Source organism: Sciurus vulgaris, assembly GCF_902686455.1.
Source record: "Sciurus vulgaris genome assembly, chromosome: 11".
In the NCBI taxonomy this organism is placed as follows: Eukaryota; Metazoa; Chordata; class Mammalia; order Rodentia; family Sciuridae; genus Sciurus; species Sciurus vulgaris.
Window position 1 is genome coordinate 80065577 of NC_136472.1, and position 11935 is coordinate 80077511.

At 39.4% G+C, this 11935-nt stretch overlaps 1 protein-coding gene across 1 annotated transcript; it reads left to right on the forward strand.

The window, feature by feature from the left end:
• The first annotated feature begins 4191 nt into the window (after positions 1 to 4191).
• Positions 4192 to 7320, forward strand: LOC306639577 (uncharacterized protein). The gene has a single exon (XM_079103273.1). The coding sequence runs from the start codon at positions 4299 to 4301 to the stop codon at positions 6693 to 6695; it is 2397 nt and encodes a 798-aa protein (XP_078959399.1). The 5' UTR covers positions 4192 to 4298; the 3' UTR covers positions 6696 to 7320.
• Positions 7321 to 11935: the final 4615 nt, after the last annotated feature.

Consider the following 11935-nt stretch of genomic DNA (forward strand, 5'->3'; position numbering starts at 1 on the left):
TTCTTTTAGGTCAATTCCTTAACTGAGAAAGATGAATAAAAAGGTATGAGAGAGTATCCCTTTTTCCTCACATCCTGGCCAAAATTTATTGTTGCTTGTCTTCTTGATAATTGCCATTCTGTCTGTAGCAAGATGAAATCTCAGTGTAGATTTGATTTGTATTTCTCTAATTGCTAGTGTTATGGTTTAGATGTTAGATGTCCCCCAAAAACTCACACATGGAAAATGCAGGGAGGCTCAGAGGAGAAATGATTGTGTTGTAAGAGTCTTAACCCAATCAGTGAATGAATCCCTGATGGGATTAATTGAAGTGGTAGGGTGTGGCTGGAGGAGGAGGTGGAAATTGAGGCGTGGCTACAGGGTATATATTTTGTATCTGGAGAGTGGAGGCTCTCTCTCTCTCTCTCTCTCTCTCTCTCTCTCTCTCGCTCGCTCTCCTTCCTGAGCCGCTTCCCTCTGCCAATCTCTCCTGCCATGATGTTCAGCCTCACCTCAAGCCCCAAGGAATGGAACTGGGCTTCTATGGACTAAGACCTCTGAAACAGTGAGCCTTCAAATAAACCTTTTCTCCTCTATAATTGTGCTGGTCAGATCATTTAGTCACAGCAGTGAAAAAGCTGACTAAAACACTAGAGATGTTGAACATTTTTTTTTTATATATTCATTGATCAATTGTATTTATTCTTTTGTGAAGTGTCTGTTCAGTTCCTTAGCCCATTTATTGACTGGATTATTTGGTTTTTTTGGTGTTAAGTTTTTTGAGTTCTTTACGTATCCTGGAGATTGGAGATTAGTGCTCTATCTGAGGTACATGTGGTAAAAATTTTCTCCCATTCTGTAGGCCCTCTTTTCATGTTCTTGATTGTTTCCTTTTCTGAGAAGACACTTTTCAGTTTGAAACTATCCCATTTATTGATTTTTTAATTTTACTTCTTGCACTTTAGGAGTCTTGTTAAGAAATCAGATCTCAGGTCGACATGGTGAAGATTTGGGTCTACTTTTTCTTCTAGTATTCCAGGGTCTCTGTTCTAATGCCTACCTCTTTGATCCACTTTGAGTTGATTTTTGTGCAGGATGAGAGATAGGAGTCTTACTTCATTTTATTACATGGGGATTTCCAATTTCCCCAGCACCTTGTGTTGAATAGAGCATCTTTTTTTCAGTGAATGTTTTGGTATCTTTGTCTAATATGAGATAACTAACTGTATTTATGGGGTTTGTCTCTGTGTCTTCTATTCATTGGTCTACATGTCTGTTTTGGTGCCAATACCATGCTGCTTTTGTTACTATAACTCTGTAGTATAGTCCAGTATTGTGATGCCTCCTGCTTCTGGTGGGATTGCTAATTGGTGCAACCATTATGGAAAGCAGTATGGAGAGTCCACAGGAAACTTGGAATGGAACCACCATTTTACCCAGCTATCCCACTCCTCAGTTTATAGCCAAAGGACTTAAAATCAGCATACTACAGTGATGCAGGCACAATGTTTATAACAGTTCAACTCAAAATAACTAAACTATGGAACCAAGCTAAGTGCCCTTCAACAGATGAATGGATAAAGAAAACGTGGCATATATACACAATGAAATATTACTCAGCCTTAAAGAAGAATGAAATTATGGCATTTGCCAGTAAATGGATGGAGCTAAAGAATATCATGCTAAGCAAAACAAGTCAATCCCCAAAAAACCAAAGGCCAACTCTTTTCTCTGATAGGTTCATGCTAATTCACAATAAGGGGGAGGTCTAGGGAAAAATAGGGTTACTTTAGATTAGGTACAGGGAAGTGAAGGGAGGGGAGGGAGTTTGGGGGAGGAAGGATAATAGAATGAATCAGACATCATTAGTCTTTGTAAATATATGACTACAGGACTGGTATGATTCTACATCATGTACAACCAGAACGACAAGTTGTACTCCATTTATATATGATGTGTCAAAATGCATTCTACTGTCATGTGTAACTAATTAGAACAAATTAAAAAGTCACTTCTTCCATATTCTTACAACTAACAGTAATCACTCCTTCCTCTCTAAACTCTTCCAATCCCTTTTCATTATCTCTTTACCATCATTAACTTTCTGCCTCTTTGTTTCCATATTTAATCCCCCACATAATCATAAAGGTCAAAGGGGCAAGGTCCACACCTTATTCATCTCTATCGAAAGTGCTTAACAAAATGTCTTTCACATACTAAGCACTCCAGCTGAATTAAAGGAATGTTTGAGTTAGGAAAGGAGAGAAACTCACTAGAGACAACTCCAGGAGTCCAGAGCCCTAGTTTACTAATAACTAACTATATGACCTTGGACTTAAGGTTGTCAGTATGTTCATTTGCAAAGTTAGAAGAATGGGTTGAACCAGTTCTTTGTTGTTGTTGTTGTTGTTGTTTTAAATAGACTGTTACTCATTAGTTGGGTGTAAAATTAATTTGGAGGTTAGCATTTTTTGTAAATCAAATAAAAAATAATATATCAAAAAAAGCTATGAGAAAAATTTTAAACCAATACCATGAAGAAATCCCTCACAGAACTATGTAGAAGGAGATCAGTCATCTCAGAAGTCTGGGATTTTCCTGAATTAAAGGTAATCCAACATTAGTTCAAGGACAACATCCCAGGTATTTTGTGGAATTGATACAAATAAGAGATATTTCTTTGACATCTAATACTGATAAATATTTTGCAAACACATTGTTCTCTCTGCTTCTCCCCTTTCATTGATTCTGCATAACAGTGCCTACTACCCCTACCTTTGCACGGATGAGACAAGAGCACACAAGAAGGCCCACTAATCAAATGTTCTATGTCACGCTGACAAGCTGTAAAATAAAATACGTTCTAAGGTTCTGGTTCCAGGTGTGCTAGAGAAAATGCACACCACTCTGTGTCCCACTGAATACAACTATCCAACCTGGAGAGCACCCATGGGGTAGCTTACAAGGACTCTGAGGAGCAAACAGCAGCAGGTGGGTTGGGGAAGACCAGACTCAGAATTGCCACCGAATCAGCAGGAAGCCTACCATTTTCTTGCTTCAACTCTTGCCAGCCTGGGCTCATAGCCTGAACCAGAAAGTGAACAGTGGCATGGACAGAGAGAGCACAAGAAAATGCCTCTTGTGAGCATCTCATTCAAAGAGAGTGGAGGAAATCCCACTTTTCTTTTTTTCTTTTCTTCATTCTTCCATGCCCAAACCTCCAAAAAATCTTTCAGTGGTGATAGTAGCACCAAGAGCTGTCAGAGCAGCAATAGGGAACCTGTAGACATATGAAATTTTGAAAGAAGCAATTTTTCCTCCTAATCTAAGAAAACATGTTGTTTAAAGGATAGAATGAACCCTATTGCTTTCTTTATCTCTGCCCTTCCACCTGATCCTGAAAGTGGGTACAACCACAGCAGAGTAGCATTAAGTAAAACCCACCTTTGGGCCAAAGGAATGAAAATAGAAAAGTGCCAGAAAGATTATGGAGAGGAGGAAACTGTAAATAACTTATACTAAAAAACAAGAAAGTTCTCAAATCATTAATATACTTTCACTTTTAAAAAGCTAAAAATAAATAAGAGCAAAATAAGCCCAAAGCAAGCACAACGAATTAAACAAAAATTAAAACAAAAATCAATGAAATTGAAAAGAGAAAAACAATAGAGAATATCACTGAAACCAAAAGATAGTCCTTTAAAAGTTGTAAAAACTTGGCAAAGCTCTAGCAAAAAAAGTAGATAGTATAAGAAAAAAATAGACCAATACTCTCCAAGAACACAGACACACAAAAAAAATCATTTATAAAATATTAGGGAATTGAATTCAGTAATGTTCGACAAATAATAAGTATCATGACCAAATGGGATCTCAGAAGAAAAAAACACATTGTCAGTGAGTTGATAAATAAAATGCATTTGATGGTACTTTACATCAATTCATGGTAAGAACTGATGAATGATATCTATGAAAAAACTACAGGTGTCATCATCCTTATCATAAAGATGAAAGGCTGAGATTGCAAAGGAAGTGAAGAAATGCACTGAGGCACCATTTCCACTCAACATTGCACTGGAAACACTCTCCAGTGCATTAAAGCATGAAAATGACACAGAACCCATGTTAATTGGGAAGGTTCTGATTTGACTACAAAAAAAAAATAATAGTCTACATAGGAAATTCCAGTGAATCTTAAGATTCCAGGCCATCTTTGGGACCTGGTGGGCTCCCGAGGTTGCGCTTCCTGTTTGGCCTTGTGACCTCCGCTGACTCCGGGAGCCGCCAGGCGGACACCGGGACACACCAGAAGCAGGGAGATGGAGTTGGTGACCTTTGAGGATGTGGCTGTGAACTTCACCCTGGATGAGTGGGCTTTGCTGGATTCCTCCCAGAAGAAGCTCTACCAAGATGTGATGCAGGAAACCTTTAGGAGCCTGGTCTCTCTAGGAGAAGAAAGAAGCAACCAGACCAATGAAGATGCATACAAAAATCCTGGGAGATATCTAAGAAATCAAGTGTTGGGGAGACTCTGTGAAGGTAGTGTACACGGAGACATCTTCAGTCAAACTCCAGATTATATTGAGAACAATACAAGTCTCTCTGGTGTAAAACCATATGAAAGCTTTCTGTGTGGAGAAGTCCTCATTGGTGATTCATCACCAAATGTGCTCCTCAGGACTCACACTGAACATATACCATATGAATATCAGCAACATGAGAAGGCCGTTATTTATTACCAATGCTTGCAGAAGCATGGAAAGACCCATACTGGAGTGGAACACCATGAATATAAGCAATGTGGGACAATTTTAACTTGTCCCAGTTCCCTTCCAATACATGAAAGGATTGACACTGGAGAGAAACCATATATATGTACACCATGTGGTATAGCCTTCACTAATCACAGTACTCTTCGATACCATGAAAGGGTTCACAGTAGCAGAAAACCCTATGGATGTCAGCAATGTGGGAAAACCTTTAGTTGTTTCAGTAGCTTGGAAAGACATGAGCAAAATCACAATGGAAAGAAACCCTATGGATGTAAGCAATGTGAAAAAGCCTTTTTTTCTTTGAGTCACTTGCGAAGACATGAACAAACTCACAACAGACAGAAACCTTATGTATGTGAGCAATGTGGCAAAGCCTTTCATTTTCCCTGTTCCCTCAGAAAACATGGAAGAACTCACACTGGAGAGAAACCCTATGTATGTATAGATTGTGGGAAAGCCTTCAGTGACTCTAGTTCTTTTTACAGACATAAAAGAACTCACACTGGAGAGAAACCCTATGTTTGTGAACTATGTGGAAAAGCATTCAGTTGTTTCAGTACCCTTAAAGTACATGAAAGAAGTCACACTGGAGAGAAGCCCTATGTATGTGAACACTGTGGAAAATCACTCAGTTGTCTCAGTTCCCTTAAATTACATGAAACAATTCACACTGGAGAGAAACCCTACGTATGTAAGCAATGTGGAAAGGGCTTTAGTTATTCCAGTTCCTTCCGAACCCATGGAAGAACTCACAATGGAGAGAAACCATATGTATGTATGCATTGTGGCAAAACCTTTAGTTATTCTTTTTCCCTTAAATATCATGAAAAAACTCACACTAGAGAGAAACCCTCTATCTGCAAGGAGTTTGGAAGAACCTTTAGTTCCTTCTGTTATATTAAAATATGTGAAGGAATAAACAATGGAGAGAAATCCTATGTGTGTAAGGAATGTGGAAAAGCATTCAGTCAAACCAGTCATATCATCAGACATCAAAGAACTCACACTGGCGAGAAACCCTACGTGTGTAAGGACTGTGGGAAAGCCTTCAGTGACTCTAGTTCCTGTCACAGGCATAAAAGAACTCACACTGGAGAGAAACCCTTCATATGTGAACAATGTGGAAAAGCATTCACTTGTTTCAGTTCCCTTAAATTACATGAAAGAATTCACACTGGAGAGAAACCTTATGCCTGTGAACAATGTGGAAAAGCATTCAGTTGTTTCAGTTCCCTTAAATTACATGAAAGAACTCACACTGGAGAGAAACCCTATGTATGTCAACAGTGTGGAAAATCCTTTGGTTATTCTGGTTCCTTTCGAGACCATGCAAAAATTCACAGTGGAATAAAACCCTATGTCTGTAAACAGTGTGGGAAAGCCTTTAGTTACTCTAGTTCTTTTCGAAAACATGAAAGAACTCACACTGGAGAGAAGCCCTATGTATGTATGCAGTGTGGGAAAGCCTTTAGTTCTTCCTTTTCTCTTCAAAATCACGAAAGAACTCACACTAGAGAGAAACCCTCTATACGCAAGGAGTATAGAAAAGCCTTTAGTTCTTCCCGTTACATTAAAAGACGTGAAAGAACACGTACTGGAGAGAAACCTTACATATGTAAGGAGTGTGGAAAAGCATTCAGTCGGTCCAGTCATGTTCTCAGACATCAAAGAACTCACACTGGAGAGAAACCCTATGTTTGTAAGCAGTGTGGAAAAGGCTTTAGTTCTTCCAGTTATATTAAAATACATGAAAAAATACATGAAAAAACACATACTGGAGAAAAATCCCATGCATATAAGCACTGTGGGAAAGCTTTCATTCAGTCCAGCTATGTTCTCATAGATGAAAGAACTCATGAGAAAGTAACCCTGACCAAAGACTGTGATAAGACTTCTTTCTTAAATTTTTTATCAGACATGAACAGTGGAGAGAACTTGTATTAATGAAAAGCATTTGAGGATGCCTGCAGTCATTTTGTTTAGTATATACATATAAATGAACATAGCACGGAGAGAAACATGGGACAGAAGAGATGTGCAAAGGCCTTTAGTTGACCCATGTAAAAGTATTTGCACTGAACAAAAAGGCTGGGAATGTGAAAAGTACAAGAAAGTTGTCCTTTAAAAGGAACAGATTGTGTCCTCTGAAAAAGCCTTTTTGGACTGGAATTCTAAAGGTGTGATTTACTATGAAGACCTTGATGCAAAATAATTTTGAGTAGAATGCTCCAGAAAATGCACTACCTGAAGGAAATGTACTAGTCATGAATTGATTGTGCTCATCAGTGACTTTTTTTTTTCCTTTTGGCATCTTTTTTTACATATAGTGTTTATTTTCCCAAGTGAATGCAAGCTCTGAAGGGCATGGGCATGTTTTATAAATATTTCTGCCTCCTAAGTTCCAAATCCTCAGGGGAGTGCTCACTTCTGGAGGGATGAGAGTGAACAGCTCTGAGCCAGGCCCTGGGGACTCGGGTCTGAGTCATCTCTGCCTCTGATGACTGCCAGCACCCAGTAAGTCTCTTAACTACCTTGGGCCTCACATGAAATAGAGGCGAGGCTTTGTTCTACCAAACTCTTAAACAGCAGGATGGATAAGAAAAAGCTTTAGTGAGGCAAGATGCAAAATGAGAGGAATTGATATTGTTCTTTTTCATCAGGCAGAAGTGGTTATACAGAGTTGGAATGTTCTTGGTAGAAAATGAGTGACACAGGAATTCAGGTACTTCAAGTAGACATTGAGATTTCAACCAAAGAGATTCAAGTTTAGAAAATACCCTGAATTTCTTATTTTGTTTTAGTCGTCTGCCCACTTAGGCTTGGCTCCACTTTGGCCTGATGTAAATTTACTTTTTAAATCTTTGGTTTGGTTTACAAGTGAGTAAAGTACTCTAGTTTGAACCATAATGGAACCTAAACACTCAGAGTCTCTCTCCATCAGTGAGGGTGAACTTCTTCAGGGACCAACTGGAGATTGGGTAGAAGAGGCCTGCATCCTGAGTGTCAGTGACCACAGGTGGTTGAAGTCTCCCTTGGCCCAGGTGATGAAGGTCAGGAAAGTGGGAGGATCCTGTGCTACTTCCCTCTTACTATAGCTTTAGCTTGGGCTCCAACTAACCTGGGTAAAGTTGACTGCTGTCCACTCTAGGGAGGGTGCTACAAATGGAGATGATCTCAGTAACAAACCAGTCTGCCCTTTTCACTGACTGCAAGTCTCTGCTTAGGGTGGCTCCATTGAGATGTTTCTGCCTGACTTGAATTGTGGGACTGGCATGGTGGAGCCATGGCTGAGTTCCCCGGAGTGACTACTACCATGGTGTTGTAGCTCTTGTCTAGTGTGACTGTCTTAGGGATCTGGCAGACCGAGAATGGGGTGGCCAGGATATCCAGATTATCCACTAGGAAATCCTTAATATCCCAACACATGGCATTGCTGGATATCTTGAAAGTGTGTTCATCCTCATTATCTGGGTAATCTGTGAGGCTGCCCTTGGTGTGGCCCTAGACGGCCAGGATCCGGGGTGATCATAGCGGCCATCTTTGCACTCTTGTACCATTATGGCAAGAGGAAGCTGCAGAATCCTCAGGTTTGACGCAGTCCCCACTGGCACAGTGTCTACTGCCCCTGGAAACCTGTGTGGCCATGTTGCTCCTCATGAAGAACAAGAGCCTGCAGCCCTGAGAGAAACTGGCACTCCTGCAATTTCTTCTCTCCAACTCATGCACTGGTGCGAGTGGAGGTGCTTCAGTGGCACTCTGCCTCCTGCTGAACTGCGCATCTTTCCACAGGGGGATCGATCATGTGTGAACCAAGTGGGCTGATTGCAGTGTGATGAGGCAGAGCATTTCCTGTCTTGAAGGAGATGGTGACTGGAGCTGCTGGGCTCAGCTGAAGAAGAGTAGACAGTCCTGAATGACTGAGGAAATGTTTCTCGGGGAGTTAAGCACCTTACATACTTCTTAGACGGTGATTTCTTCAGAGAGCTGGGAACATCGCATGCCCAGAGTTCATGCTTCCATTGGCGAACACATTGCTTGAGGGTCTAGGCCAGGAGGTTGTGTCCTACTTTATGACCCAGGCCGCCTGACCCAGTCCGCACTCTCAAACACACAGTCCTTAACTCCCAGGCTGCTACACAAAATGCCCACTCTGCCTGTCTTTGTAAACCCCAGGCAATGGGAAGACCACAGAAGGCCCCGGCCCTCTGCAGTGTGGTACAGGTAAAAGGAAAGGGCTCCAGTGACTCATTCTTAATGGAGATCTCTACCCTGCGTTTGTCTAGTTTTTACTTATGAAAGTAAAGTTGTGGGCTGGGGTTGTGGCCCAGCAGTAGAGCGCTCGCCTAGCGTGCGTGAGGCCCTGGGTTCGATCCTTAGCACCACATAAAAATAAAATAAAGGTATCGTGTCCACCTACCAAAAAAAAAAAAAAAAAAAGATTCCAAAACCAATAAAGGAGTTTAACAGCTTTGGATGGGTAAATGGATAAATGAAATGTGTACATCAACACAGTGGAATACACCTCAGCAATAAAAAGAGCATACTGTTGATATACACAGCAGCCAGGATGAATCTCAAGGCACTGTGCTCAGTGAAGGAAGCTAATCTCAAAAGTTCACATATTTTATGGTTCCACTTCTATGTTGTCACCAAAGACAAAGCTGGGGTGATAAAGAAAGGATCGGCAGTTGCCATAGGATAGAGGAGTATTTTCGTCAGCTTTTTCACTGCACTGACTAAAAGACCCAAACAGAACAATTGTAGAGGAGGAAAAGTTTACTGGAGGGCTCACAGTTTCAGAGGTCTCAGTCCACAGTCAGCCAGCTCTATTCCTCCCAGCTGGAGGTGAGGCAGAGAACATTGTGGCAGAAGAGTGTGGCAGAGGGGAGCAGCTCACATGATGATCAGGAAGCAGAGAGAGAAACCGCACTCACCAGATACAAACATAGACCCCAAAGCCACACCCCAAGGCCCCACCTCCCCCAGTTATCACTGGGTTAATCCCATCAGGGAATTAACTCTGATTGGGTTAAGATTCTCACAACCCAATAGTTTCTTTTCTAATCTTTCTTGCATTGTCTCACATGGGAGTTTCTGGGGGACACCTCACATCCAAACCACAACAAGGGGCATAAGGCAAAAGCAGTTTAGGGGGCGATGGAACCATTCCGTATGCTGATTTTTATCATTACATTCATCTATACATGTGTTAAAATTCAGAGAACTAAGGACTTTCGTCCAAAATATACAAAGACCTCTTGAAACTCAACAATAAGAACATGAATAACGTGATTTTAAAATGCATGAAAGACTTGCGCAAACACCTCGGAAGGAAGACATACAGATGGCACATAAGCATATAAAGAATTCAACAATATATGCCATTACAGGACTGTAAATTAAAATAGCAATAAACTACCACTACAAAACTATTAGAATTTTATACTATGTCAATTTAATTTAATTTAATTTGGGGATTGAATTAAGGGGCACTTAACCATTGAGCCACATCCCCACATCATATTTTAATTAAAGACAGGGTCTCACTGAGCTGCTTAGTACCATGCAGTTGCTGAGGCTGCCTTTGAACTGAATTTAAATTGTATGTATTACTTTCTATCATTATATCCCACATATTATGTAAAATTATACTTACAAAATAAATTATATTATATATTCTAGCTTCCCATCTTCAGAAATATACCTATATAATTATGAAATTAAAAATATGTGGTTTTTTTGTGGTTTTATTTTTTTGTTTGTTTTATTTTGGTTTTTTTTGTTGGTACCAGGGCTTAAACCCAGGGGTGCTTAACCACTGAGCCACATCCCCAGTGATGTGGGAAGTTTTGCTATGACTGAAATTCAGTAAAAATAGGAAAGACCAATGAATCTTAATTACCATTGCTCATGTCTTGATGTTCTGTTAATGACCCAAAAATATTTAAATGATTAATCAAACAAATATGCAATCATTGATTATTTATTATGCATCTATCCCATAAAAGTTATTTTTCTTGTCTTTGGTTATTAGAATCAATATTTTTCATATTTTTCATATAATTTTTGTACCATATTTTATAGTAATTATGTAAGTATATAAAATACAACTGTATTCTAAGTATTCAAGTCCTTCAACCAAAAGAAGGAACACTCCTGTAGGTAAAAACCTGAATTAATTATGAGTTCCATAGAGGGCAAATGTACCCCATGGAGACACATGGGCATCTCAGTAAGATGGTGTTGGTAAGAATTTATTATGGAATCGGCATGTGTTAAAAACTTTGGGGAAATTTAAGGAAACAGGGCTTTGCTGTGATTGAACCTGTAAGGAAGTAAGAACAAGTCAATGATTGAGTATTTTAATAAATCTCATCTAGAAAGAAAGAAAACTAACTTTTGCTAAAGTAATATTATTGAAGACATAGCAGTCTTGCACATTATCCAAGGAAGTAGATGTGTGTTCATTCTTGTAGTTTGGGCAATGTTCAGGTTTTATCTGTATTCAGACACAACTATGGTGTTGTCTGATTTATGTCTTGATCCATCATGATCACAGAGTAGCCTTGCTTGATACTGAAGTTCTGCTAACGTGTTTATGTTTAACAGGAGAGCACCAAGGCCTCACTGTGGAGTACCAGGCCTCTCCTGGTGACTGTAAATCCTCATTGATGGAACCAAGTCAGCTCATGGATAGCAGGTACTGCTTTTCTCTTTCTCATAGATTTATGAAATTTAAATCTAATTTCACTAAAATGTATTTTTTTTAATTTTAAATAAAAAATAGTTGTTACTATATATTAAAAGAAGTTCTTTGGAGGATCTAAAATATTTATGTAATAAAATCAAGTAGCAAAACCCAAATTACAATTAGTATATGTCAAAAAATTAAATCAAAATTATTTAAGCAAAGCTAAATCTCTATTCAATTTTTAACAATATAACATCTTAGTAAACATTCTTGGTGAAATAATTCAAAATTCTAATGTTCAAAAACTTATACTCCTTTCAAAATGGCTATTATTGAGGATACAAGCAATAAATGTTGGCGAGGATGTGGGGAAAAAGAACACTCATATATTGTTAGTGGGACTGCAAATTGGTGCAACCACTATGGAAAGCAATATGGAAAACTGCTCAGAAAACTTCGAATAGAACCACCATTTGACCCAGCTATCCCACTC